This window comes from Falco peregrinus, chromosome 1 (genome assembly GCF_023634155.1).
Source record: "Falco peregrinus isolate bFalPer1 chromosome 1, bFalPer1.pri, whole genome shotgun sequence".
In the NCBI taxonomy this organism is placed as follows: domain Eukaryota; kingdom Metazoa; phylum Chordata; class Aves; order Falconiformes; family Falconidae; genus Falco; species Falco peregrinus.
In genome coordinates this window covers 40,611,404-40,639,328 of record NC_073721.1, presented here as the reverse complement: position 1 = coordinate 40,639,328, position 27,925 = coordinate 40,611,404, and the positions used below count along the sequence as shown (strand labels likewise).

Here is a 27,925-nt window from a genome sequence, read left to right as displayed (position 1 = left end):
GCCGGGCGGCGCCGCCTGTGCGCCAGCTCCGCGGCCGGGCAGGAGCCACCGGCCCCGCCAGGCGACCTCTCCTCCCGCTGCCGCTCGGGCCGAGACCCCTCCGTGCCCTCCTGGGCCACGAGTTCTCCTTCCCGATGGGATCCCGTGTGAGTCACGAGGGCCGTGTCGTTTATCGCAGTCCCGGCAGAGCCGCCTCAGCCGGGCGCGGGTGACCGGCCGGGACGCCAAAGGGGCAGGGTGCCTTCGGAAGCGCTTGTCGCCCACTCGTGTGTTAAGGCCCGTCCTCGCAAGCGGGACGTGGCCCTTCACGTCGGGCCAGTGCCAAACCCGCGAGCGGCCGGAGCACGAGGCGCCGTGTCCCCGCCACGGGGCCGCGCTGAGGGGAGCCGGGGTTGCCCCTCCAGCGGCACCTGCTGCAGCAGATGCCCCGCCAAAAGCCGCGGCTGGGGGCTGAGCTCCCGGCCCTGGGCGAACGCGGGATCCGGGCGGGCCCTCTACGTGGGGAGCGCCCGGGAACGCGCTCCCGGGGCCCGTAAGGGCAGCGCCCGCGCCTCCCGCCCCGCCCACGGCCCGCCCCGCCCACGGCCCGCGCGGCGCCTACAGCTCCGCCGCCGCCTCCCGCACTGCTCGGGGCGTCGCGGCCCTTACCCCGTGCTGGGCCGCAGGGCGCGGCCTACCCGGCGGCGCGGTCTGAGGCGCAGCCCTGCGGCGGGGCGGGGGCGGCGGCGCCCCGAGTATCCCGCAGGTGAGAGGGCCGCGGGCGGGGGGGTGGCGTGTGGGCCGCGGGTCGGGGCCCTTCGCGGCCGCTCCGCCCCGGCCGCGGTGTTGCGGGGCGAGCGGGCGGGCGGGCCGGGGATGATGCAGCAGCAGCGGCCGGGGGTGGCTCCGGCCCGGCCCTCCGAGGCCCCGCGGTGCCCGGGCAGCGGGACGGGGCCCGGGGCCTTCCCCGGGATGACGGCGGCCTCCGCGACCCTCGGAGTGGGACTCCGCGGGGCAGCTGTGCCGGTGACTCGTTCTGCCCGAATCCGGCGGCGTGCAGGCGTATTTACGTTCATCTTCACCCCTGCTTAACAGCCGTAGCGTCTGTTAGGAGAGGACTTGTATTTTGGGGGGGGGTCTGCTGCACTTGAGGAGCGACATAGCAGGGCGAAGGGGGACATTACCCGAAGGTGTTTTTTTCTTAAAAGCTAAATCCCTAGGTGTGCCGTCATGTTGTGACCTCTAATAAGAAATCTGTGTTAAAACCTGGTCTGCTTTGCCTGTTCTACATAAAACGCCTGGCTTTCCAATCTGTGATGCAGTGCAGAGACGTTCAGCTAAGAGTCAGAAGCACCTGCTTTCTGGTTCCTCCTTGTACAGTAGGGCAGTTCAGTAAATATTTATTTCTTCAGTATCTCAAGTATAAAATGCCACAAACTGCAGATACTCCTTTATCTTGGTAGATTATGCAAGATGAGCAAGTAGACTCGGTAGTTGTTTTGCAGATGAATGGTGGTAAGACTTCTTTTATTTGGTCAGGATTACTCTGCAGACTGTCAGTCTGCATAGACCCAAAATTCTTCATTGTTGTCTCTAGCTTTGGTACAGAAGCATGCAGTTGTTCTAAGCAGAAAACACACCACCACCACCACCACCCCCCCCCCCAAGAAATACGTAGAAAGCAGAGACACTGGGTTTGTCAGCAATTTAAGCAACTGAAAGTGGATTGCAGTTACCGTGGAATTGTTCTGACATGTTCATGTACTGTTCTTCCACAGTGCTGCTTGAGAGAGACAGGCTGAAGAACTTGTTTTAAGGTAACTTCCCGTCATACACAGTATATTTTGACAAGCACAGTTAAGCTTTCTGACAGTGCTTATTATTAAGTTTCTAGTTTCCTGAGCAGCATTGGAGAGATGTGTATGCCAGCTGAAGCTCTTAGGGCAGAGTCATGGGACGGTAGGGATTGAATGCTTCTTTCTGAACAATTAAAAATCAAACCTTTTCAGATGTGTTCAGTCAGGGCTGAGAGTCGAAGATGAGAATTTCCCTGTTTTGTTCACAAAAGGAAACCTCAGGTGGGATGATCAGCATCCCAGTACCGGACCGTTTAAAGGCCTGGTTTTAGTTTGGAGTAGAGGGGTCGTCTCACAGAATGCACTAAAACCATCTACATCCACAAGACTGTACTTAACGTAGTGTGCTCCAAAACCAATTCCCAGTTAGCTTAAGCTGGTGAAGATTATGGTCTGGAGTTAATTTTAAAACAGTATTTTGTTCCTAGGTTTTCTAGGAAAGGAATGAGAAATAAAGGAAGGTGAAATAGCGAATGTGGCAGTGATGCTTTTTTCTTTAAATTGCAGCAGCTGATGCATTTGGGAAAAAGGGTTGGTTTTGATAAAGGGACTGAGAGCCTGAAAGTGTCCCAGTTTTATGTGTTAGTCAAAGATACTGTGCTCCTGTCACTTGTTTTGTAAATCAGCATATGTTACCTGATACTCTTTTGCTTTGCTGTGAGGCTGCATGAAGTTGCTCAGTTGTTTGTTAAGCATCTCTTCATGTGTTACTGAGATCCTGGTTACAACCACTGTTGTGTTTTCTGGCATGCAAAGATGATTTATTCCCTCTCTAGTTTTGCTTTGCTCCTCCAGTTCAGTTTATTCAGTTCCAAAGAGTGCTGGATAAACATGGTTATAAAGTGATCCTTGAGGTTTGTCTTGTGCCAATGCAAGGTGCTAGGCAAGCTTTTCAGCTCCCAAGATAGTGTTGCTGATAGCTTATTTGTTTATATCCCTCCCCCCTCCTTCCTTCCAGTCCACTGTCTGTAATTCAGACCAGATAACACGGGGGATTCCTTCAAATGTCCTCAAAATGTGAAAACAACAGAGAGTAGCAGCCACGCTGCTGGAGTTGCTAACATCAAGTTCATCAGGTTTTTCCACGTCTTTTTTGTAATGATGTGGACTTTTCACATCTGCCTCATTTCCAGCCACTTGTAATATTTTAGATCCTGGTCTGTGTTACTAGTATCACTTGCTTGCTTTTTCCTAACAGCCAGGAGTGAGGTTATTTAAACTATGCTTAAAAACTACAAACTTTTAACTTGTTTTTTTTATAGCTGCACATTACCAAGACATGTTTAAAGTCTTTTAAGTACCCGTAGACCACCATGAAAGTGTTTGTTGTGCTCATAAGCACGCAGCTATGAAACTCTCTATACTTGCAGTGCTTGGATGTACAAGATGGGCAGAAGAGTGTGTTGGTACGTTTTGTACAGTCTTTGAGAGTTATGTGGATCATATTGGTAAAAATCCATCTGTCAAATGGTAAATTCTTCAGAGACTGAAGACTGGCTATCTGTGATACCGATCATTTAAGTCTGTCTCCCTCTTGCCCAGCGTTGTTTACAACAGTAATCGTATTTTTAGTGTTTGATAAATTGGCATAATAACTAAATGTTAGATTCAGATCAGCATGGTATGGGTAGCGTGAAGCCCCAGACACCATAGGCTAAATACTTGTGTCTTAGGCTGCAGTGCCCTTTCACTTTTAATCCACGTTTGATGCAGACAAGCTAATTAGATTTGTATCTTCTCATGCTGTGTGTTTGTGGTTGGCAAGAGGAAGTCAGTTCAGATCAGCACGTTTGTTTTCTCACCCTACCTGCTGAACTAGCAGAGAACACCTGGTTTTTAGGGGGGAGAACATAGCTTATCTAGTCAGGTTCATGGAGTATTCATGGTATACAAGGCCATTAAGCTATGTATGGAAAGCATGTATGAATTAGTGAGGGTTTGTATTTGTTGCTGTAGGACTCTTGTCATTCAGAGATGCTATGTGATCCAGGCAGTCTGGGAGCTTAAGAAGAGGCTGGTCGGCAGGTCACTGTACTGCGGTTTTCATTTTGGGGTGGCAGCAAATCCATCCCCATACCTGAAACCAAGTCGGCAGCTGTTCTGCTGAAGCGCTGCCTGCGTACTGAGCACCTCCCTGCATTCTGAACGCACATTCCTCATTGTACAGATTATTAGCTTTATTCATGTGTTTCCTTCTCTTTGCCATTGCCTTGCTCCCTTACAATACCACAATGCAGCTGCTCAGCAATGGGTCAGAACTGGGCTAGTTAACCTGATTGGCTCCAGATTCAGATTTGTTTTGATCTCTGAACTTTAAAGATGAACACCATAATCTTTAATGTACAAAACATGCTAATTTATTTTCTTACGATCTGTGAGAGCAAATCTGACATGTAGCTGAAAGGAACTATCCTTACTTGTCCTAGGAGAACACCCACCTGCAGGTGAGCATTGGTGAAAATGGGGGATACAAGAGACATCTGTCCTCACCTGGATTCCATAGGAGAGGTGACCAGGGACGATCTGCTGCTCAAATCCAAGGTACAGGGGTGTTCTGGTTATCAGTCCTTTCCCTTTTAGCTATTGTGCATGCGTTTGCATGTTTGCTTTTTGAAGAAAATGCTGCCTGTCTCCATAGAGGAGAGGCAGAAACTCTTCTTCCAGTGCTGATGGACCCTGCACATGTCCCGTAACTTAAGCCTTTATCATCCCCATCTGATCTGTTTCTCACTGTCATTTTACCCTGCTGAAATGTGTCACTTAGCTAGAATGCCTCAAAGCGTCTATTTAATTGGAAGTGTGGTATTAAAAAATGAAATACTGTGAGCTGCAGGTGGGCGAGGCCTGTCTTGTAGAGGTTTCCCACCCTTGAAGGACTGGGTTACTTAAAAACCAAACAAGCAAACAAACCTTCTTTTATCATGAATATACAGGGAACTTGCCAGTCATGTGGAGCTGTGGGACCAAATCTCTGGGCTTGTCTTCAGGTAAAAATGGCTTGCTATTTGTGTGCATGTATGGTGGGACTTCTCTTTAATAGCATTTATACTGAAGGAAAAAAACCCCAAAAGTGGGCGGCCAAAGAGGGCGTTCACCGTAGAACTATCCACCATTTTTTGATGGATTCCAAGGAGAAGACTAAGATCAAAGGCTAACACTGTTAGGGTATGCCAGTATGTAAGAGTTCACTCCTCAGAGGTGATTACCCTGGTAGTCCTATTAGGACATGAATAACATGCCCAGCATTGATTGTTGCCTGGATCCTGCCTCTGCTGGTAACTGCAAAGGGAGGCTGCAAGTGTGAGACCTTCAGTGACATTGCTTAGGGCAGCAAGGTGGAAAGGAATGACAAGGGCATGCCGGTGGGTGGGGGCAGTTGATTTTTACACTGGTGCTCAGATGTTTTGAGACTGCTCAGATGAGCAGCCTGTTGGAGCACTTGCCTTGGTATGGAGCCTTTACATGGATGTAAACCTGGCTCCAGGTTTTCTTTCCTAAATTGAGCAATTCCAATTTTCTGCCTTATTCCAGGCCCTGAATAAAAAGCTGGTTAGAAAACTGGCAAGATCAATTTTGAAGTTGCAGCTGCTGATGGGACTGGAGTTGCAGACTATTTTGTGAGGGGTCTAATTTGATGTGCCCATTGTACTTTTGCTCTTTTCTCTCACTAGATTGGTTGTCCTTATGTTGGTTGTGGAGAGTCCTTTGCTGACCACAGCACACTTCATGCACAGGTGAGCTTTTCTCTGTTGCCCATCTTAAGAGAGAGTGAATTGGATTTTTTCCCATTACCTAACCCTCCTCTACCCTGTTCTGGTAGGCCAGTGCTTCAACTTGAGCCGGCTGTCAAGGGAGATTCATTATTTCACCTTTTAATTTTTTAGGCCAAAAAGCACAACCTGACGGTGAATCTGACCACTTTCCGCATCTGGTGTTATGCTTGTGAAAAGGAGGTGTTCTTGGACCAGCGGCTGGCAGCGCACACGCAGTCACCACCAGTAAAGTTCACTGAACTGGTGGGTCTGTGTCAGTGTGGCAAGGGCTGAATGCTTGGCGGGGGTTTTGTTTACCTGTTGCAAAATTAGCAAAGCAGTTTCCGCTATTGTCCAGGCTTTTGTTGTAAGAAGAGCTCTTTTCACTGAAAGTGGCTACCTGTAGCCAGGGGACCCAAAGCCTTGCCTTAAGGGTCTCCCACCAAGCAGGCTTCCATATGACTTGAATATCCATTCTGACTTTATTTTTAACTTTTCCTAGCCTCTTCCATGGGGCATCTGTTTCTGAGATGAATCAAAACAGCTGTCACATCTTCACTTCAGAGCACGGCCTGTGGAAGTTTTAGCTGTCAGACCAGAAACACATGTACTTGTGACACTGCTGCATATTCCCGATGCTTCTCTTATCATGTGTACTGGAAGCAGTAATGGTACTATTTCCAATCCCTCCTTGCATTAGTGAGAATGGTAGACAGTGCAACTGGTTCTTTTCTCTCCAGAGTGCTTTTTTTCAAGACTGGCTTGATTTATGTATAAGACAGTCTCTGTCATAACTCATCCTTCAAAGCCGGCCTCTCACTGATGCTTATTTCTCCATCTTTAGGATTCACCATTGCCTGCTCACCCTCTGAAAGCTGTTCCAATTGCAGTGGCTGATGAAGGTGAATCTGAATCAGAGGATGACGATTTGAAACCAAGAGGTAACTCTGCATTGAGTTGATGAAAGGACTGTGAGGGTAACTGCAATCTGTAGGACTTGCACTGAGAGGTTCCTACAAGCAGAGTGTGCAGACTGCCTGGAAAGGGCTGAATCCCCTCTCCTTTGGGGAATGGGGAGGAATGCAGAAAGCAGCACATCTGGAAAGTGTTTCATGCCTCTCTTGTTTGTGCTTTAGGCCTTACTGGAATGAAAAATCTTGGGAACTCCTGCTACATGAACGCAGCACTTCAGGCTCTCTCTAACTGGTAGGCATTAGGGCCTTTCAGTAGAGCCTTTACTAGACTTCACTAAATACCAGAAGTGGCACCTCTGATCTGAGACCTTCATGAGTCTTGCAAAGAGAAATCAGCCAGACTAGATGCAGAAATAATTAAGTATTTGTTTTGGACAACAGAAGGTTTACAGCAGGAAACTTGAGTGACTACTTACAAGACTCATGTTTAGATGAGTGCTTGAAGTATAACTCCATCATTTCTGTTGTGACAGAAATGTAATTCATCACATGGGAAGCCATGTCACAGCTCTTTATTCCCCCTAGTGATATCATTCTAACAACCCATATCCTAAAATACCCTCTAGCCATCCTGTTGAGAGCTAATTCCAGGATCTCTTCTCTGTACTGGGAACAGATTCAGATCAGCCTTTTTCATTTGTTTCAAGTTAAGAGACAAGTCTGTATCTGGAATCACTTCTCTCGATTTAAAAACAGTATCTTAAGCATGGTTTTGAAAAGGCATGCTTTTAAGTTTTGATAAACCCTTACATAGAAGCAGAGGAGAAATTTCTGTACACTGAATTCTTCCTTTTTTTTCTTGTAGCCCACCTCTCACACAGTTTTTTCTGGAATGTGGTGGACTGGTCCGTACAGATAAGAAACCAGCACTGTGCAAAAGTTACCAGAAGTTGGTGTCTGAGGTTTGGCATAAGAAGCGGTGAGTAATCACTCCCTAATCTAATATGGACAGGTTTCATAGTTATGTTAGTTTTGAAGTCTGGCATCAGCAAAGAGGAAATTTGATCTTCAGGGATAATTGCATTGTCTAAAGGAGTCAGTTCGAACCCTACATAGATGGGTATGCGAGGATTCCTTCATATCTAGGAGATCCAATGTCCTGCTACTCACGATAAAATTGGCATATTGATGTCAGTGAAAAGAATACGTGCTTAATGTTATATCTTCAAAAAGGAAGATTTTTTTTTTTAGTATAACTTCCTGTTGGCAATGAAGAAAAAATGATGGAGTAAGGGAATGTTCTTGGCCATTTCTGAGTATCTTGCATGGACTGACCAGCTTGTAGTTGCACTGCTGGTCAGCAGGGCTGAGGATTTGGGTGGAAAAAGCAATACAGAGAGTTGTACCAAAGAGAATGGAGAGTGCAGGTGACGTTTTGGGAAATACTTACTATTGGTTCAAATTCTAGACCAGTCCAAAGGATAGTGTAAAATAATGCAGTTCTCTTAAAATCTGAAGATGTCTGCTCTGTGCAGTCAACTGAAAAAAATCAAACTAGGAATTTAAATGGTATTGCATGTTCATTTCGTGTTAGTTGGTAACAAGGATAAGTAAGATACAGAGCAAATGTGAACTGTGTCTTTCTGGAAGAGAAGGCTGTAGACCTTGAAGTAGTATAATGTCATTTTAATATTGCTTTTGATTTACCTCATTTACTGGCTCAGCCCACACAGATTTTGAGACAGACATGGTGCTGCAAAGTCAAATCAAGTTACTAATTGCAGAACCCTGCTCTGGAAGGAATCACTTGAGACAATTTGAAGTGTGGACACAGCTTTAAGTTAAATGTGCTTTAGGCAAGGGTGTCCCTGGAAGGATAGACTGAAATGACTGCGAGGTGTTTTCTGTCTCTTAAAATCCAGCTAATAGAGAAATATATGCCCAGGCTTTGCAGGTGCATAATTATATTTTGCCTCTTTAATTACCACACCCTGTTCTATGGCTTATTAGACAAACTGGCTCCAGGCCTGATAAGCAAACTAACTTCTTTTTTTTTTTTTTTTTTTTCCCATATCTAAACAGCCCGAGTTATGTTGTTCCAAGCAGTCTATCCCATGGCATTAAACTCGTCAACCCCATGTTCCGAGGCTATGCACAGCAGGTGGGGCCTCAACAAAACCATGCCATTATTCCAAAGATGGTGGGATTCTTCTTCCTGCAGTGGTGGTGCTTGTGTTCAGGAGGAAGAGCTTGAGCTCAGGGGTCGTACCCGTTTTGTGTCAGTGTTAATGATCTGATCAAGCACTTGGGTGGGTTTTAAGAAACCTGGGCTCTCTTCCAGGCTCTGTCTCTGCCTTGCTGGTACCAGATCAGTGCATTTTCCTGTGTCAGCTTTCTCACCTCTGAAATTATGATGGTCACCTCCTTTATAAAGGGCTTTGAGATCTATTGATAATGTGCTACATGAGAGTCGGGTATTATTTATTCACATCAGAGCTGAGAAACCTGGATAAATCTGAACTAAAAAGTTAGATATGAATGTTCCATATTCTTTTTCTGGGGAATTACAGCAAATTAAATCTTATTTAAAGATAGTATCCTTTTTTTTTCTTTAAAGTTTTTGTCAGTGTATATCTTGTGTTTATTCTTTAGAATAAAACATAAACATCAAACTATGATTAGAAAATTTGCAAGGGAAGTGACAGTACATCTAAACTGTGATACTGACAGGAAATCAAAACAGAGAATAAAAATAATGATTAATGCAAGAACTCCTATGTTTTATCTTTGATGTGAAGTACATTGGATTGGAAAACTCTCAACTGTAAAGAGATAAAGTTGAAAGGAAGGCAGGGCAGGCTAAAAGCCAAAGTTCCATAAAATAAGAGAAGTGTCATAATTAACTTTCTGAAGTTGTCAAAATACCAAGTTGCTTTCCAGCTGGTCCTTTGAAGCCGATGCTTCAGCTTTTTTTACCATGTATTATGAATGTAGGAACTTGCACCTAGACTGTCTTTGGTTTCTGGTTCCATTCCCTATTTATTAGATATTTTACTATGCCCTTTCTAAGAGAGGGATTGCCATGAGCAGAAGTCAGTGTTCATGAAATCTGTTTTGTGGGTAAGAGTATTCTCTACAGCCTGCTGTCTTCATTAGGTTTCTCGTCTCTCTTGCCTCTTATCAGTGGTAAACGCCTGATAAAGTTTGCATGCTATAGCTGCTCTGTGGCTTTTCGGTGTCTTTCAGCTGAAGATATTCAGATGCAAATTGAGCTTTTTATCATTTAGAAGTTAAAAACATGTATGTAGCAGACAGCTTCTTGGTACATGGCCACGGTACTTTCTCTGCTTTAGTAGGGCCTCCTTGTGTTGCAGAGGTGGCTAACCTTTGTGGGCAGCATTGAAAGAGGCTATGAATGGAGCCTTCTCCTCTTTTCCCCTTCTCATTTGCCCCGTTTCTGGATGGATACTAACATGGAATTACTCCTGGTTTTCAGGACACTCAGGAGTTCTTGCGATGCCTGATGGATCAGCTTCATGAAGAACTGAAGGAACCAGTTGTGGCAGAGGCAAAGGATTTGGATACCAGTGACCACGATGAAAAGCGAGAGGGTGACCGAAGTCCTTCGGAGGATGAGTTCCTCTCCTGTGACTCAGGCAGTGACAGGGGTGAAGGAGATGGTCAAAGTCGGACCACAGGAGGCATGGGCAGCAGCTCCTTTGCAGAGACGGAGCTGTTGATTCAGGATGAAGCAGGGAGAGGCATCTCTGAGAAAGAGAGGATGAAGGACAGAAAGTTCTCCTGTGGCCATCGACGCAGCAACTCAGAGCAGGTGGATGAGGATGCAGATGTTGATACTACTATGATGCCAGTTGATGGTAGAGCCTCACCTGAGGTGCTGTCAGCTCCTCGTCCTGCCAGCCCATGCAGGACACCAGGTATACACCTCTTCCAGTCATGTTATTTGTGAGAAGATGTTAGTCTACACAGGGGCAGTGCTGTAGTGCAGTGGCAAACAACACATAATGTCACTGTTCCTTCTATGGGTTTCAAGAAATTTTGCATCCAAGTTTTTCCTTAGTGTCCCTGGCAGCAGTTCTGCCTTTGTGCACAGTTGCTTCTGTAAGAAAATGTAATATGTGAGCCAGAGAGGTGCTTAGCCAGGCTAAAGTGCTATGGAGCTGAGTAAAGACTATGTCCTGAAGACAGTGATAGCTGCCTCCGCCAAACCTGCAAACACTGTATTTATGCCTTTTCCTAATTTAGAAAAAAGGTTTTGTATGTGTACATTGCTTTAGCTGATAGGCTGGCCTGGGGAGATGTTATCTGTGGAAAAGGTGTGGAAGAGGGTATTTGTTCATGTCGGACTGTGGGCTTTGTGGAGGGAAAAGGGAGAGGCACAGTTTGTGCATTTCTCTGTCTTAGGGAAAAGAAAAGAGCAGCAGTTAAGATGTAGGTGTGGAGTCACCTCAGACTGAACATATCCAACCTTTCAGCAATTCTTTAGAGAAGAATCTTATTCTGCCAACTGGTACTGAAGACAGCAATGCTGTTTATGTGGAGTAGGGATACAGGAGCAAGCTATAAATCCTAGTTAGTCATAAGTGGGAAAAAATGGCATTTTTTTTTTAATATGTAATTATTAGCTGTTCAGTGTAGCTCTCTATGCACTCTTACCCGTGCACTGAGGGAGCTGGGTCTGCCAACCTGTGCAAGCAGGACAGTTAATAGACACTGAACTGTATGTATCAGGAAAGATTCTGTGCTGGAACGCAGAGCCAGGCTGTCACTGACTATACTAGGGTCGCCTTTTATAACTGAGGTTTTCACCAGTGCTCTTCTCCCTCCCCATTCTCCCAAACAGAACCTGACAACGATGCCTTTGTGCGCTGCTCCTCACACCCCTGCAGTCCAGTCCATCATGAAATGCACTCCAAGCTCTCTAGCAGTCCTCCTCGCTCCAGTCCTGCCAGGCTTGGACCTTCCTACATACTCAAGAAAGGTAGAGCCAGAGTGTGTGTGCTGGGAGGCAGAGGGTCGGAGCATGTAGAGGAGGAGGTTCATTTGCAGAAGAGAGAAGGAATCCATCATGATTCTTGATTAACAGTTGTAACTGCTGATGCCCCTGGACATCAGTGCTTTCCAGACTAGTACTAGGCAAAGACTACATTAAACATGCAGGTAAAGTCAAGTTCTGGGCACAACAGATGTTCTAGTATGCTCTTATATTGGAGTCTGAAATGATTTCCATGTCTGCATCTGCATGCTGTGTTTGTTATTAATAAAATGGCTATGAAGTCCCAGGCACAAGCTTCGTCCCTTTAGGGGAGTGTGGGTATGTGTAAACATTTGTCTGCCAGACTTGAATTTCATAGCGTGTGGGCCAAAGAACCGTAAGATGATGTTACTGAGAGAGAGTTTGCTGTCCTCTTGGACATCTTAGGCTCACGGTAATAGAACTAAGGCTGCAGATACCAGTCCAGTGCTGGGAGTATTGTTAGGCTTCAAAGTGGAGCCTGGCTTCTGTTGTTAGCAAACTGGACTCTTCATCCCGAGCAAACTGCAGATTGAAATCCCTCAGCATTGCATAGTCTGCAAGCACAATGGCATGTGCTTATACCACTGCTGTTCAATAATGTCATTCTTTCTTCAGCTGTGTCCCAGCCCCTTGGCTGAGGTCAGCACAACCACAGATGTTCTGGCTGGATAAAAAGCACTCTGTCTTCATGCACGTGTGCATGGGGAAGAGGGTTTGTTATTAAACAAAACTTTGTGTTTGGCCAGTCCCTGCTGTGGAGAGTCCTCTCCAGTGCAAGACACCTGGGGAACACATGGCAAATGTCAGAGGGGGGAAAAAAAAAGGACAAAGTACACAGGCAGGTGAGGGAGTAGAGGAAGTAAAGTGTAAAGCTTAGAGCAAAATGTCACAAGACTTGAGAAAAGCAGGGACTCTCTGTGGCAGAGCCAGACTTCTAAACATGTAGTAAGAGAATGGAAACAGGATTTCCAGTAAGACAATTTCTGTCTGCTGAGAGCTGGCATGTTTGCATTGGTTCATTTGGCTACCTCCCCCTTTTCTGTACCACATGAAGTGTTTACAGCAGGCTCCACTGTCTCACTGGCATGCAAGTGGTGTCTGAACATGCAGGACAGCACTTGTCCTGTGTTCTTATGTGGCTGCGTGACTCTATTGAGACAGGAGACTGGGAAGGAATTGCTACTCAATGGAACTTCTTTGTCTGTCTTCCAGCTCAGATGCAGGCTTCTGGGAAAAAGAAGAAAGAACTTCGTTATCGCAGTGTGATTTCTGACATCTTTGATGGCTCCATTCTCAGCCTGGTGCAGTGTCTCACGTGTGACAGAGTGAGTCTCCTGGTGGCTGTCAGTCAAAGAGTACAGTCTTCTAGATGTTATAGGTCTCTTCTTAGGAAATGGTGCTTCTATTTCCAAACACTGTAGGATGCAGTGGGCCTGCTAAAATGATGAGAGGTTGGTGGTGGGGGAGCTGTGAGAAACCTGCCATGCCAAAAAAGTTGTATTTCTCTGTAGGGGTCTGTTTGCTTACCAATGTTTACTAAGTTGGCCTAGCAATATCACATTCACATTAGAGAACTGATTCCAGTGCTATGAAAAACATTACAAAAGTCATCCTGCTAACAGCAGTGAAGAATAATTAGCCAGTGTGAGTTGCCTTACTGCCAACTCGGGTTTCTATCCTACACAAAATCCAGGCAGTGATAAAAGGTGATGAACGTCATGTCCTAGATCCATTACACACACAGGAAACCCAGACCTCTTCTCTTGGATATTTCCAGGTTTCTACGACAGTGGAGACATTCCAGGACCTGTCACTCCCAATCCCAGGGAAGGAGGACTTGGCCAAGCTGCACTCTGCCATCTACCAAAATGTGCCAGCTAAGACAGGGGCATGTGGGGACAACTATGCCTCACAAAGCTGGATTGCTTTCATCATGGAGTATATCCGGAGGTGTGTTCCCTCTGCAGAACCTCTTTTTTTCTGGGGTTTGCCCAGCAGTGCTGGAAGGCATCTCTCCCTAACCAGTGATATTTACAGCAGAATGTCAATTGGAACCATTCTTTGGAGGACGGTATGTGGTACCTCACAGGTCTTTTGAGCCTTTTCATCTAAACCAGTTGCTACTGTTCCTCTAATTTTATCACATACCTTGAGATCTCTTGGGCAGCTGATATTCCTCACTTCTGCCTTTAGCTCAGTCTTGCCCTCCAGAGCAAATTAATTCCTGGTGTAGTTTTCCAAATCATTTCCAGCTTGAGCAATCACAGTAGGAACATCAGCTGAGAGAAATCGTGCTTTCCCTGCTCCTCTGGGATGTGTGATGAGCTTAGGACCTACAGCTAGAAGGAAGCCCATCATCTGTTTGGAATTTTGTACACCAAAGCATCCAGCTATTTTATGTGTAACTCTTGCATTTAATCCCCTCTCTTCTGCAGATTTGTGGTGTCCTGTATCCCTAGCTGGTTTTGGGGTCCTGTTGTGACGCTGGAGGATTGCCTTGCTGCCTTTTTTGCAGCAGATGAGTTGAAGGGTGAGTTTTCTTCAGTGGGGTCTGACAGCACAAACCAAGGAAAACCGCGTGGAGGAGTATTTCATGTGCATTTTGGAGGTCGATTGAATCTCCTGGAAATCCTGCCTTAATATTTCATTTAGAGACTGGCAGTACCAAAGGTGGGCAGTTCAGCTTCTTTGAGCAGAAGTGAGTTTTTCCACCTGCTCAGGGTGGGAAATCTGGGTGAGAGTGTCCTCAGCAAGGAGCAGACATAGCTGTGGTTAGTTGTGAGTGCTGTAGCTCCTTACCCACCTTAGTTTCTTTGCTTTCAAACAATTGGTTGTATTCATTTATGCTGGTGGGCAATTGCATTCTTTCCTGATAGTTGACTGCATTCTCTTCTTGCCTACACTTATTGAGAGAAGTGCTTGTTTTGATCTCACCCTGGCTTCCCCAAGAGGTTGCTTAACTTGATTTGTCTGCACTGGATAGAAATGTAGACGTATCAGCGTTGTGTGCTCTGAGAATCTGCATAATGGCTTTCTTCTCTTTGTCTACAGGGGACAACATGTACAGTTGTGAACGGTGTAAAAAGTAAGTTTGCGTTATCTGTATCATGTTGTGTGTCTGGCACTTTATTTCTCTGTACTGCTGTCAGACATTTTGCTATGCCCTCTGCCTGGACATTTCTTCTGCTGAGTGGCATATAAAATCTGCCTTGCCTTATACTAGAGTCCTGGTCTTGAGAGGTCACTGACTGCAGATTGGAAAAGTGCTGTCTTTGGGGGGAAAAGAAAAGAAGGATATGAGCAAGGATGTGGCTTGGCAGTTAAGGAGCTGTTGTGTTAGAAAGAAGAGGCGTGACAAACTGCTCAGGCCATGCCTCATTTGGGAAGGATACTGCAAAGAGCCTGAATTTGTTGTTGCTAGAATTCAGGATTTGTCTTGCATTTCAAAGCTAGCAAGACCCAGCCTTGCCTTTTGGCATCCCTTTGCTTTAGAGGTTTCTCACAGCTAGTGTCTTTTCCTCCCTCAGACTGCGGAATGGAGTAAAGTACTGCAAAGTCCTCCGGCTGCCAGAGGTGAGTAAAAGCTCCTTGTTTTCTAGTTTTCTTTTAGCAGCCGCTGAGGAGGTAAGGAGGCTAGAGGTAGAACAGAAGTAGCAGTTTGTTTTGGTGGCAAAGTCCTGTATCTAGACCAGAAGAGACTTCCCCATTCTAAGCTGATGAGCCAGCAGGATTCATGACTTAACAGGTGAAGAGCTTTTGCAAAGATGAGATGCACAGAGATGTGCTGTTTTATCAGAAGACCCATGGCAAAACTGTACTTTGGTGTTCTCTGTCCTTGGGTCTTTTAGATTCTTTGCATCCACTTGAAACGGTTCCGGCATGAGGTGATGTATTCCTTCAAGATCAACAGTCATGTTTCCTTCCCCTTGGAAGGGCTGGACCTGCAACCTTTCCTAGCCAAGGAGTGTGTCTCCCAGATCACGACCTATGATCTCCTGTCAGTCATTTGTCACCACGGCACAGCAGGCAGTAAGTCCTCCTTCTGTGAGTATGGGCAGAGGTGAACAGGAGCGAGATGAGTCTAGGCAAAGCAGAAGGACTAGCCAGCACCTCTTCTGGGATGAAGTACAGTGTAAGGCCTGCCCTCTCCGTTCCCAGGCTTGTTCAGCCTCTTCCCTTTGAAAAGTGAACCTAGCAGCTTGTGACAGATGCCCTGCAGCTATTTCAGCATCACCACTGAGAGGCCTTTCTGAGGAAGGCAAATCAGGGTGATGGTGCAAGGCTCCATTGCTCCTGCAAAGCTTGTCTGAGCTGGAATTATGCCTTTTTTTTCTTCTTCTCTTCTTTTGCTCTCTGTTCTCTGCCAGAAGCGAATCCTCATTGTGCTGCTGACATTGTGCCAGGCCTGACTTCTCTCTGCACTCTGAATCCAAGCAGTGCTGTGTTTTCTCTGTTACAGGTGGGCATTACATAGCCTACTGCCAGAATGTGATCAATGGCCAGTGGTATGAGTTTGATGACCAGTATGTCACTGAAGTCCATGAGACTGTGGTACAGAACGCAGAAGCCTATGTCTTGTTCTACAGGTGAGCTGTGCCCCCTGCATGCAGTAGTCCCTTGCTGGTTTCAGAATACCTAGAAATGCATTTCACAAACTTAAGTCTTCAGGAACTGCTTAATTTTTCCATTTCCCCACTTCAGGAAAAGCAGTGAAGAAGCTGTGCGAGAGCGTCAGAAAGTTGTATCTCTTGCCAGCATGAAGGAGCACAGTTTACTGCAGTTCTACATCTCTCGAGAGTGGCTCAATAAATTCAACACCTTTGCTGAGCCTGGTCCCATCACCAATCACACCTTTCTGTGCTCTCACGGAGGTAAGGCAGTGCTGCTGGACCTGGGAATAGCAGCTTTTAGCTGCACCTTTATGCTTCTTGGTGCATTAACAAATGCAGGAAAAAAACCTCCAGCTCTCATCCTGATACAGTATATGCTGCAGTAGGATTCATTTCTTTGGCTTCAGAGGCCTGAAGGGATGTGTAGTGCTGGGAAACAATGGTTTTCAGTTGTCCATTTGTTTTTAAAAACAAACCTGTAGAGAGCAGATAAGGCAGCATTTAGTTGTGTTACCCTGTCAGCAAGGCTGGCATTCAGTGTTTCATTGGAGAACGGAGCATGCGCTACTGAAGAGACCGATACTGTGTTTTACTGTTGTTCTTCTTCATCTGTTGTGCTGGGGAGCCCTCATGTTTATAAGTCTCCACCTGGAAATGAAGCACTTGATTAGAAATTGAGACCATGAATTGAGAAACCTCCACAATTAATGAAATCTTGTCTGTTTTCAATTAGCAAAGGAAGCAGATTCTGGAATCAGCGTTTTCAGCAAGGAAGATCTGCCTTTTTGTATTTGCATCTTTACCCAGCAGTGAGTTTCCTGGTTAACTCTTCCTCTTGTGTTTCCTTCACAGGGATCCCTCCTAATAAGTACCACTACATTGATGACCTGGTTGTGATTCTGCCTCAAAACGTGTGGGAATATCTCTACAACAGGTGAATATGGCCATTTCTTTCTTTCTCACAATGTGTTTTGGTTTTTATTTCACACCTTGGGCAGTGACCAAGACGTAATGCCTTCCCAGGGCCATGTACCTTAAAGGCATGCAGTACTTGGTGTGGCTTGGCAAAGACTGGTATTTGATAGAGCCTCCTAATCTAAACCAGAACAAGCTATATCGATGCATTGTCCCAGAATGATACAGTGACCCTCGCTGTGCTGAGTAAAGGCAGTACTCCCCATGCGGCTGCAGACACACCTCCTTTTCCAGTGTCTTGAGAAGTATAAAAATCCGTCTCTGTAGGATGCAGGGCTGGGAGGCATTTCCATTCTCCTGCAGTTCTCCATTCCCCTCCCTCTTGTCCTGTGCGCAGGTTTGGGGGCGGCCCTGCTGTGAACCATCTGTATGTGTGCTCCATTTGCCAAGTGGAGATTGAGGCACTTGCCAAACGCAGGAGAATTGAAATCGACACCTTCATCAAGGTTTGTATGGGAAGCATCTGGAAGCAGTGGCAAAGGGTAGAGGTGGGAAATGGAGACCTGTCACCACGGACAGTTAGTGGAGGACTCCTGCCCTTGTTTTCCAGAACATTATCTACAGCATGGCAAGGAGATTGACCTCGGGGTTCCCCAGGGCTCACAGCATGGGGAGGGGCAGCCGCAACACAATAATTCTGTGCACGGCTGCACGCAGACACAAATTTTAAACCATCCTAGTCTCTTGCCTGCTATAGTGAGCAGGAACAGGTGTGGAAGGTGGAGTTAGATGGGGTTCTTCTCAAGAATGGCAAGGCTGTCCTACAGTTAATGGAAGCTCCCCCAGATCTCTGGAGTGACTAAATCCTTCCTGCATGTCTCTGTTCTCCTCTGTTATCCCAGCTGAACAAGGCTTTCCAGGCAGAGGAGTCTCCAAGCGTCATCTACTGTATCAGCATGCAGTGGTTCCGTGAGTGGGAAGCCTTTGTCAAGGGGAAGGATAATGGTAAGAAGCCAGAGACCTCTGGAGTCTGTCAGGGGTGAGTGGTAGAAAGGCAAAAAGTATTTGCTTGGTCCTCAGTGAGCACTGCACTGCACCTGACTGCCGTGGCTTGAAGCTGACTGGAGTTCAGACACCGGCTGCTCAGACTGTCTGCAGCTCCCCAAGGGCAGAGCAGAAATAACAAGAGAAACTAGCTCAGGAAATAAGCTGAATCTGGTGGCAACATGGAAAGGAGAATGGCTTTTGACATGTTTGTTCTCTTACAGAGCCTCCCGGACCAATTGACAACAGCAAGATTGCACTCACGAAAGCAGGTGGCCATGTGCAAGTTAAGCAGGGTAAGGCTTGTGCTGCCATCTTGCCATGTTCCTAAAAGGTGAAGGGAAATGTATCACTGGGTCTAGCTGTCCGTAGTGAAGCAGTCACAGAGCAGGACGGAGTTGCACAACCATGACCCAACAAGATGACAGTTCTCTGCACAACCCAGTGCTGACTGCCCTGAGTGAGCCATCTCTGCTCTTCATTGGCAGCTCCTGCATGACCAGCTTGCTGACACGACTTGTGACGGTGAAGCCTGCAGTCTCCATCTCCTGCTGTTGCTGTGCCGCAGGCCCCTTCCACCCTTCCCCTTCCCCCCACCTTTGCATTGTGGCTTCGATCTTGTGTTGCTCTTGACTTGGTCTTTATTGAGCATCTGCTGTGGTCCAGCTTGTGAAATAACCTTGCTTGTGCTGTCCTTGCTGGGCTGTCCTGCCAAGCAGCTAAAGATAGTATTTGCATCTTGCTTACCTCTCGGAGCAACGCTTTTTGGTTTTTCTCTAAACTATGGCAACATTCTCTGCTTTTCTCTGCTTTGTGCTTTGACCCCCTTAAGGTGTCCCTTCTAGGACAGCTTGGAGAGGGGTTTCAGTCTCTCCCAGGCAGCTCAACCCCAGCTTCCTGGGGTGGGGTGTCTGGGTGCGTGGCTGTAGGTCCTGGGCTCTCAGCGCTCATTCACAGCTGTGTATGAGAGGGATCAGGCAGGTCCTGGCATCATGGGCTGTTGCCACTCGGTTCCTCTTGGGGAAAGGAAGAAGTGGCTGCAGCAGGACCCCACAGTGCTCAGCTATGCTGCTGTGGAGCCTTGGTGGCTTCCAGCAGCGGTGGCACTGCAGAGGGCTGGTGGGGGCTGCTGTGGCTACAGCTGTGCCACGCAGACCTGCCAGCAGGGCGGGGGGACCTCGTGTGCCTAACTTTTCTTGGGGGTGGGCCTGTGCAGGCAGCGGTGGTGGGAGAGGACATCCTTGTGTTGTGGTGCACCAACCTTTCCCTCCAGCAGCTGCACCAGGGGCAGACTGGCTGCATGCCTGATGGCTGCTGTTTTCCCTTTCAGGTGCAGACTACGGGCAGATTTCCGAGGAGACGTGGATTTATTTAAGCACACTGTATGGAGGGGGCCCAGAGATTGCTATCAGACAGAATGTGGCCCAGGTCCAAGACCTGGGAAATCTACATGGGGAGCAGAAGATTGAAGCAGAAACACGGGCTGTGTGATCTGTGTGTGATGGGGCAGCAAAGGTATGGCACAGATACACCTGTGTGGGGATGGAAGGCTGGGGAATCCTGAGGAGTCCAATCTCTTCCGCTGTCCGGTACTCGAAGGTGTGTGCAGCTCGCACCACCACTTCTGGGGCAGGCAGTTTTCCTCTGCCGTCCTTTCATGTGGCTTTGAATATAGGGGTGGTGCTGGGCAAGACTGGGAGAAAAGCAGCTTCTCTGTAATTCCTCTCTGGCACTGCAGCCAGACTTTGCTAAGATATGTTTTGACCTAAGCCCTTTCCCCTTTTTGTTTGCTTACAAGAAGCCAGCGCTCCCAGCTTGCCCTCAGTGAACTGAGTCTCTGCTCCTTTGCAGGTTTTGCTTTTGGTATTTTTCTTTCAACTCAAATGTATAAAGATAATGAAACATTATTTATGTTTCCAGCTGGCAGTGTTGCAACTAGAGAAACCTGTTATTTGAGGCTGACTAAAGCCACATGGTCTCCTGGTAGTTTTGTGTTGGTGGTGCACAGCTGTCACAACTTCCTGGTTTTGCTCTTTATCCAGTTCTTGCAAATTCTGTTGCAATCAACTAAGAAATTTTGAAAGAGGCTGTTTCTTTCTCCCCTAGCCACTAAAGCCACACCTTTATGGTCCCGCAGATTTTTTTTTCTCTTTGTACCTGATTTCATGTGTTCAGCACATTTTCAGAGAACAAAGCTGGAAGATGAGTCCTCTCTCCCCGTGGCTTCCCGCTGTACCCTTTCTGCTAAAGCTCCCTGCAGCTTTGTAGCTATGGGATGGAGCCTTCCAGGTGTTCAGCAAACAGGGGTGGTACATGAGCAGCTTAAACTCAAGAGCTGTTAGAGCAGGCTTCCTTGGAGCAGGACACAGGACAGCTCTCATGCGGAATTTAGGGCTGCTGGTTCGTAACCCCTTTCTCAGACTGGCCCTGCTGTGAGCCCAGGTATGGCTCTGCATCTGCCATGAGATGTGGAGGGGGCACAAAGGATGCAGAAGAGCCCCTTTGTTCACACAGAGCCAATTTGGATGGGTCACCCTTGGACAGGGTGGTAATTCAGTGCTGGGGAGGGGCCTGGCTGAGCAGGTCCCAGGCTGTTGAAGCAGCTTTGTAGGAATCAGCTGCTTTCTGCAGCCAAGCGCCCACCTGTGTGCTGAGGTCATTCCAGCTTCTCAACACAGATGTAGTTTGTGTATACAGTGGCTCATTTAATGAACAGAAAGAACTTGCTCCCCATCCTACTGCCACTAACATGGCCAAGGAGCATCTGCTCGCAGGCAGCAGAGAGAGGAATGAAGAAAAAAAAGGCTAAACTCTACTTTTCTCAGCAGGGCTCTTAAAAAAGTTCTTTGTTATTCTCATAAGCCAGAAAGGCAATAGTTAAATCTTTGCAAGCATTTGAGTGCAGTTTAATGGAAGCAGTGCAAGGCAGAGGTGGGCCTCTCATGGACTGAGGAACCAAAGGGTGTGTTCCTGGTACTGAAACCTGAACGATTCCACAGCGCACACGCACCCCGCAGCCTGGCTCTGCAGCTTGGCCTGAGTGGTACCAGACTCTGCATGGGGATGGGATCTCCTGAGCTCCTCGTAGAAGAAGCAAGCGGGGGAGGCAGGAGGGAAAGGCGGTGCTTTGACTCAAGACACAGAAAGCAGGAAAAGGTGTTAAGGAGAATTCTTTGAAAAGACAAATGGCCTTCAGATATTTTTTTTAGACCAAATGGTTGCTGGAAACAGCAACTTCTTCTTTAAAAGCGTTCAGCATGTTAATTTTACTGTCCTGTTTATTGGAAGCTTGTGTATACCCAGCCAGGCCCAGGGGGAGGTCAGAGAATGAGACACTGTTGGAATTCTTCTTTGTTCTAAGCTGTATTTGTTAGCCACTGCAGCTGCCTTTGAATCTGCTGCAGAGCCTGCATGTCTGTGTTGTCTGTGCCAGAGAAGACGCTGTACAGACTATAGTAACTAACACTCCTGTGCTTAAGTGTTATACTTTGTGCTGAAAATGTGTTACAATAAATAAATGTGCATTCAACATGTTGCATTCAACTGCTGCCTGCCTTGCCTGGTGAGAGGGTCTGACAGCTTCCTGGGAGCTTCTGCTATGAAGAAAAGTTTAAAAATGAGAAAATCCAAACTTCCTGCTGCCAGGAGGCCTTGCAGGACAGATCCTTCTGAGCAGCAGTGAGCTCCGGTAAATCTTACTCCGCTTGTTCAGAGGAAGGTGCCTGCTCCTCTCAGTCTCTGCCTACAAAGACTTCTGCTTCAGGTTTCATTTACCCAATTTCAGCAGAGTTTGTCTCAGAAAGCCTGCATTGCCCAGAAGCATGTGTTGTTCATGACTGTCACAGCTATGAAAGTAACTTCCATGGGAAGTAGCTGAAGTTTCACTGAACTGTTCTAGCTTTCTAGTTTTCTGTCAGTCTGTTGCGTGGCTACGATGTCTGTACTGGTACAATCCACTGCCTTGGGAACACGCGAGAGCAGCCTTGCTGCTGAGGCTGCAGGAAGGGCTGTGCTCTCACCAACCTCTTACCCTGTCCTGCTGCCTGGATTAGGGTTGCTAACCCAGGCAGGTGATGCAGGTACTGCCTGAGGCTGAGGGGCTGGAGGGTGAGAACAGTTCTCTGCCGGAGTGGCGAATGACACCGCATTAGCTGATGCCGGAAGAAATAGAGCTCGAGTTGGCTTAATAAGACCATGCCGCTCATTCTTTAGCAACTTGAAATCAAGCGTAAAAACTTGCATCTCGCAAACCAACCCCATCACCTCAGCAACTGCAGAACAGCTCGAAATGTTCCAGGAGACATTAACAAATGCCCTCCTCCAGGGAGGACATTACTCGGTGTCCAGACAAACAGTGCTAGTGCTGCTCTGGTCAAACCATAATTGTACTTTTTGTCACCCTCTGTCCATTAAAACACTCAAAGCTTAGTTCTGCATCTGTATTTCATTTGAAACCTGACTGCAGCCTTGCTTTTCTCTCGACTGGTGCAGGCAGCTACGGTATTCCTGGGCACGTCTCAGAGACAGCTTTGGGACCCAGTGCCGATGTAAGGTACGTTTCATGGCTGAACCCTTATCGGTTCTTTTTGCAAATCACTTCATTTTCCCCTTATTTTATCAGGTCCCTTGCTGACTGCAGAAAAGGGAGATGAAAGAACTGTTCATGCATTGGATGGATGGAGCTAACCTCAGTATTCAGAGTATCTGCTCCCTTGCCCCAGTCTTCCAGGAGTACTGGGGAGTTGTTTACACATGCTGTTCCTCTTCTGCAGACTCCACTCGTTCCCAGACTATGGCCTCACAGATCATTTGGGATGCAAAGGGCTCTGCCCCACGCTCTCACCTTATGATGCACGTGTCACATCTCAGCTCACGGAAAGGGGAATTCACTCTTCCTCCGGTGATGCCAGGCCCATGCAGCACACATACCCCCCCCCCCAGCCTTGCTCTGCAGCCCGCTGCTGCTGGTGGTGTATCTCCACCCTCCTGAAGGGCCAAAGCACACAGCATCCTGCACGCTGCGACATGTTCAGTGACACAGCTGGCACATGTAAAGCTCATTTTATTTTCTTCCCAGTTACTGCTCAGCTTGGCTTCAGGTTCCAGCCTTCAATCACTCATTTGATTGTGCTGCTTCTATTTAAAGTTAGCAAAGCTAACACTGTGTAAGATAAATCAGTTAGAGCCAGATGGACACCCTGTCCTATTCATTATTTCCTGAAAACGCAAAGAGTAGCAGGCTGTTTCATAAACAGTACTGATCTGCCCTGAATTGACAGGGATGTTAATTAGCGCTGGCAAAGAACAACTGAAATTCTGTTAAAAAAATTAATAATAGTGACGGTAGGGAAAAAAAAAATCTCTATAAATCTACATAAAATAAATTATCAGCCAGGTGTCGCCTGCTGAGCTGTACAACTGCAAATCCTCATAGCTATTAGGTGAGCCTGTTTTCAATGAACTGGACTAACAGGAGATGGAGAAGCTGTCCAGAAGCTAGCAGGGGTTTTGTCTCAGCTAGAGACACACACTGTTTGCCAACCCTGTGTATTGAAATGGAAGTGTAAATATCCCCATCCAGACTTAAAGGAATGCATCTGGTTTTCAGATTATTTGGTGAAGGGAAACATTACTGTATTTCATACATCTGCATGTTCATGCATGCCTGCACAGCTGCAGTATTTGCCAGGTTTGCAACAGGTTTAGTTATAATATATAAATAATCAGTATCAAAAATACCTGTCAAGACTTCCAGTTAAACCAAAGTGTTCACTATGGGCATTACATAGTACAACTCTCTTAGATGAAATGTTTGCCCCAAGTTTGCAGCTCTCATGGCTTACAGAAGCAGGGAAAAAGCAAGAACTGCCTGTCATTCCCACGTATGCCAACCACCCAACCAGAACTGTGTTTTTCTTTCTCCTCAAATGACCAAATTAAAAAACCAACCAACAAAAAACCTCAACCCCACCACCAAACCCCCACCACTTCATTCTCTGTTCAGTGCCAGCTGGAAAGATAAAACTTTGTTAAAATAGTGTCTCAAAGTGACCTGATGGGAACTAGCTATGTGGGACAGTCACTCAAAAGGTACAGACAGAGCCAAATTAATACTCAAAACAACTGGAAACTCCAGTATGAAATAAAAAAAGAAAACAACCAAGTACCATGAGTAAGAATGTACCATCATTCTTCTGAACATAGCGGTTAGGCACAAGCACCACACTGGAACAGGCTGTTTCTGCTTATTTGTTGTAAATTTTACAGCTGGAACCCAAAGCCAAGGAGAACTATGAGCAGTATGAGCAGCTTAGGGCAGTTTCAAGCCTATACAATTTATATTGGGCTCGGACAGCCACAGCCAAGTTTCTGTTCTGAACTGGAAATGGCTGTGGGAAGGCAGAAAGCTCACTAGAGAGCAATGGCTACAAAACCTCAAGTCAGAGAAGCCCCAGCGAAGAGGCATTGCCTTTTTTATTTGGCAAGAGAAGTGACAAACCCATTTTTTGCCTTCTCTGGATGATCAAAATGGTCCAGTGAAACTGTATTTCTGGAATTAAATGTTTATTTAAATACATGGATGACTTTCCTTTCATTGTTACAAGGTCACTATTCGCTTTCAAATGGAAGCACTTTATTTGGTTGAATTCTGTCTCCAGAAATGAATGGGCAACACCAGAACCTTTTACATTGGCAATGAAATCACAACACTGAGATGCCACCAAAATCTAGTGATCAGTGCTCAAACACACATACACACACATATACAAATAAAAAAGTGCTCAACATCATCATGTTAAAATAGAATTTGGCTTCTTTTAGGTCTTTTGACACTTCAGGCAGAAAAACAAAAGAACAGTATGCATCAAACTAAATGAAATTCTGAAAAATATTCAGCATTAAACACAACTTTGAGTATCAGTAAATAAGTTTCTTCTCTATTTACATTGTTAAGAAAGGGCATTAGAGACTTTTGCTGGGGATAATGAGATTTTGTAGGATGCACAGTCCATGCTTCTGGGCAAGATTAGTAAATTCAAGCAGAGTTTTTATAAACCAGTCACACATTTAGACCTTCAGATTTTGCAAAAGGTAAATTCTACAAAAATTACTCATTTGTTACCCTGAATAAAGGTAGCGGAATAAACACATGTACGCTACAATACATGACTGTTGCTGTTTTTTTTCTTGCAGTAAGTTTTAAGATCTGGGCTTTCAGGAACTAGTTGCCAAGTTTATAAAATCTCCATACATGGCCTTTTAATAAAACTTTTGAAGAAATCAGTCAACTAAAGCTAATGCTCCTTCTAAAGCACTATTTAGCAACACAGACATTGCCGTTGTCCAAATGTTCCACAGAGGCTGACAATAATATACTGTCCACCTACAGTAAATATATAAAAGCAAAACTTTTATCTAATTTGTACATAGATGGCATAACAGGTGAAAATGAATTCTTCTAGCTGCTGATTCAACAGTGCATTGGACAGAAGAATAAAAATACTGCAGCTAAAAATATTTAAAGATATTTTTGCACACCTGTTAACTGCTTAACCATTTAGATCCCCTGACAGATGGATGCAACAAAGCCTTTGTACAAATCTTTGTACAAAGCCACAGGTGACAACCGTGTGGATCACATTCTGCTATTGGAGGCTCATGGACCTAAACAGTTAAGTGACCACAGCAGCAGCAATGAGAAGGATGGTAATTTAATCCATTATGACCCTTCTGACACCGCTAATACCAACGCTGAGGCTGTTCAGCTACAGTATTGCCTGCTTCTCAATGCAGGCTCCTGAGCCACTTGAATTCGACTAAAAAAACATAAAACTTTTGCTGGTTGATGCATGCAGATACTAAGTACCATAATACAACAGCTACAGTACTACCTGTAGGACTGAGGGACTTTGTGCTGTTGAAAACAAAAGTTGGTATCTTGAGTGGAGAGAAAGGGACAGAGTGATGAGCACAACATATAACCCAACTCAAGTTACTTCATCCCGAGTGGGCAAGGCCTAGGCAATCCCCAGGATGGAGAGTACATGTCTCTTGCACACGTTTCTATATGCTGAGCCTGCACAAAGCACAGCTGGCAGCAAAACACACAGGTTTGCAAACTAAACTTGAGAGGTTTCATTTTAGGGTCATTGTCTGGAGTGGTTTCCAGATCAATTCTCTCAAATTCTGGGGACTTGAAAAAATATGCTGGAGTTCACTAAAAGTAAACAGATTCCCTCAAACATGTTGTTTTATGAATAAATTAGGCCCTCAGGAGCTATTAAGCAGCAACTGACTCTTACGGGGCTCAAACCTGTACAAGATGACTTTAAAATCCTAGCAGTGGTACAGATTCAGGGGAAAGTAACAGGAAGTTTAGAAAGCAACTGACCCTTTCTTAGGCAGTTAAGGTCCAGATCATATATTTGGAGATACTCTAGCTCTCTCTTCACTGCATGACATGATAGAAGGGCAGCATCACTTATCATGCTACTTCTGCTTCAAATAAAACCACATGGGAACAGGATGGTTGCAGTCCCTGTCTGACTTCTGGGTTGAGGTCCAGTCCGTGACCAGGTGTGAGAACAGAATAGACTGTGGTTTCTTCTTTGCTTTTCTCTTTCATTATTCTAAAAAAATTCTGTTATTTAAACATTAACTGATGAGAACGCACAAGAGGTCATGCAAAAGGAGAAGGCAGGTCTGAAATGCTGAAAAACAAACCAACAAAAAGAAAACTGCAAAGAGATTAACAACAAGCCACAAAATATCATGACCCTCAGCAAGGTGGGTGCAGGCAAGGCAACAGGGCGAGCATGCAGACTGAAACAAGAGCAAAACGGAGGTCTTTGTGACGAGCAAAATGGGGCTTTCAAACCAAAATGCCATTGTCTGTGTTTGTGTGTGTCTGTGTGTGTGTGCGAGAAAGAGGAGGGGGAGAGGAGGGGGAGAACAAGCAGGAAAACAAGCGTACATACGTGAGCTTGAAGGCTTTCAGGAAACTGCAAGGTCATAGGGATTTAATACTTGGAATAAGCATCAGCCTAGATTAAAAAAAAAAAAAAAAAAAAGGCTGACAAGTATTGGTGACCTTTTCAGGAAAGCAGAATATCGAATAATGCATGTGGATCAAGTTTAGTATCCGCAAATTCAGAGCCCAGTCCAGCTGCTGTAACACTGTTCCCAGGGGAGGCTTCCCACACGTATACGCCTCCCTTCCAAGCTATCTGATGAGACTGCTTGCAAGATTAGCACTAAAGGCACCATGTGAAATGCTGATGGACCAGTGCATACATTCAGATGGACTGAGGGGCACGAGAGGACAGAAGACAGACCAGTACATGCTTGGGACTCCCTGGCTGCATCAAAGGGCAGCCAGCCGTTCTTTGACCAGTGTTGAGGAATTGCAGGGGTGGGGGGGTGGGGAAAGTGTTGGTTATGTTTTATGGAGGCGCTGTGCCAAGCTGGCAGAAGAGTGGGAAAGGATGGTAAATTAATCTGAGCCACAAATAGCATGCCATGAAAAAGAGCAAGCATCTGAATGATATTGGGACGGAATTTATGTCTGAATTTTTCAAGTGGGAACTCCAGACAAGACTGGGAGTCTGGCTTTCCATGGATGTGTTTTAACTGCCTGCAGGGTAAACAGACCATTTTGTTTCTCCTTCTGTGACAAGCTCGCCCCGAGGTTCTTGCACCCGCACAAACACCTTTAGGAATCTAAAACATAAGAAAGACAAAAAGAAAGACACTGGATTAGAAAGAGGCTGGGGAAAACAGGGTCCCTTTAAGAGCAGCCCTGCCTGCAGGAGGTTAA

The 27,925-nt window shown here is 46.1% G+C and overlaps 2 protein-coding genes across 8 annotated transcripts in view; one reads left to right on the top strand and one right to left on the bottom strand.

Moving 5' to 3' along the window:
* Positions 1-6: 6 nt before the first annotated feature.
* USP20 (ubiquitin specific peptidase 20) lies at positions 7-24,685 on the top strand. 7 transcript variants are annotated; one of them, XM_055796636.1, is made up of 26 exons: positions 260-745; positions 1,758-1,796; positions 4,262-4,376; positions 4,769-4,822; positions 5,507-5,569; positions 5,720-5,851; positions 6,432-6,528; positions 6,724-6,793; positions 7,367-7,480; positions 8,584-8,662; positions 9,998-10,439; positions 11,366-11,503; positions 12,752-12,864; positions 13,317-13,489; positions 13,975-14,069; positions 14,591-14,624; positions 15,067-15,112; positions 15,388-15,568; positions 15,999-16,125; positions 16,241-16,410; positions 17,002-17,083; positions 17,462-17,570; positions 17,967-18,069; positions 18,333-18,404; positions 19,439-19,623; positions 22,730-24,685. In XM_055796636.1, the coding sequence occupies exons 3-25, from the start codon at positions 4,296-4,298 to the stop codon at positions 19,597-19,599; spliced, it is 2,736 nt and encodes a 911-aa protein (XP_055652611.1). In that variant the 5' UTR covers positions 260-745; positions 1,758-1,796; positions 4,262-4,295; the 3' UTR covers positions 19,600-19,623; positions 22,730-24,685. The 7 variants fall into 7 exon arrangements, with proteins under 7 accessions (XP_027637601.1, XP_013151960.1, XP_055652611.1 ...); XM_027781800.2 differs by lacking the exons at positions 260-745; positions 22,730-24,685 and adding an exon at positions 7-146 and having other exon boundaries at positions 19,439-22,536; XM_055796621.1 differs by lacking the exon at positions 22,730-24,685 and having other exon boundaries at positions 19,439-22,536.
* Positions 24,652-27,925, bottom strand: part of FNBP1 (formin binding protein 1) — a 110,767-nt gene continuing 107,493 nt past the window's right edge. The window contains exon 18 of the mRNA XM_055796671.1: positions 24,652-27,828. Within this exon, the coding sequence (XP_055652646.1) occupies positions 27,821-27,828 (8 nt within the window). The 3' untranslated portion in view covers positions 24,652-27,820. The remainder of the gene's footprint in view (positions 27,829-27,925) is intronic.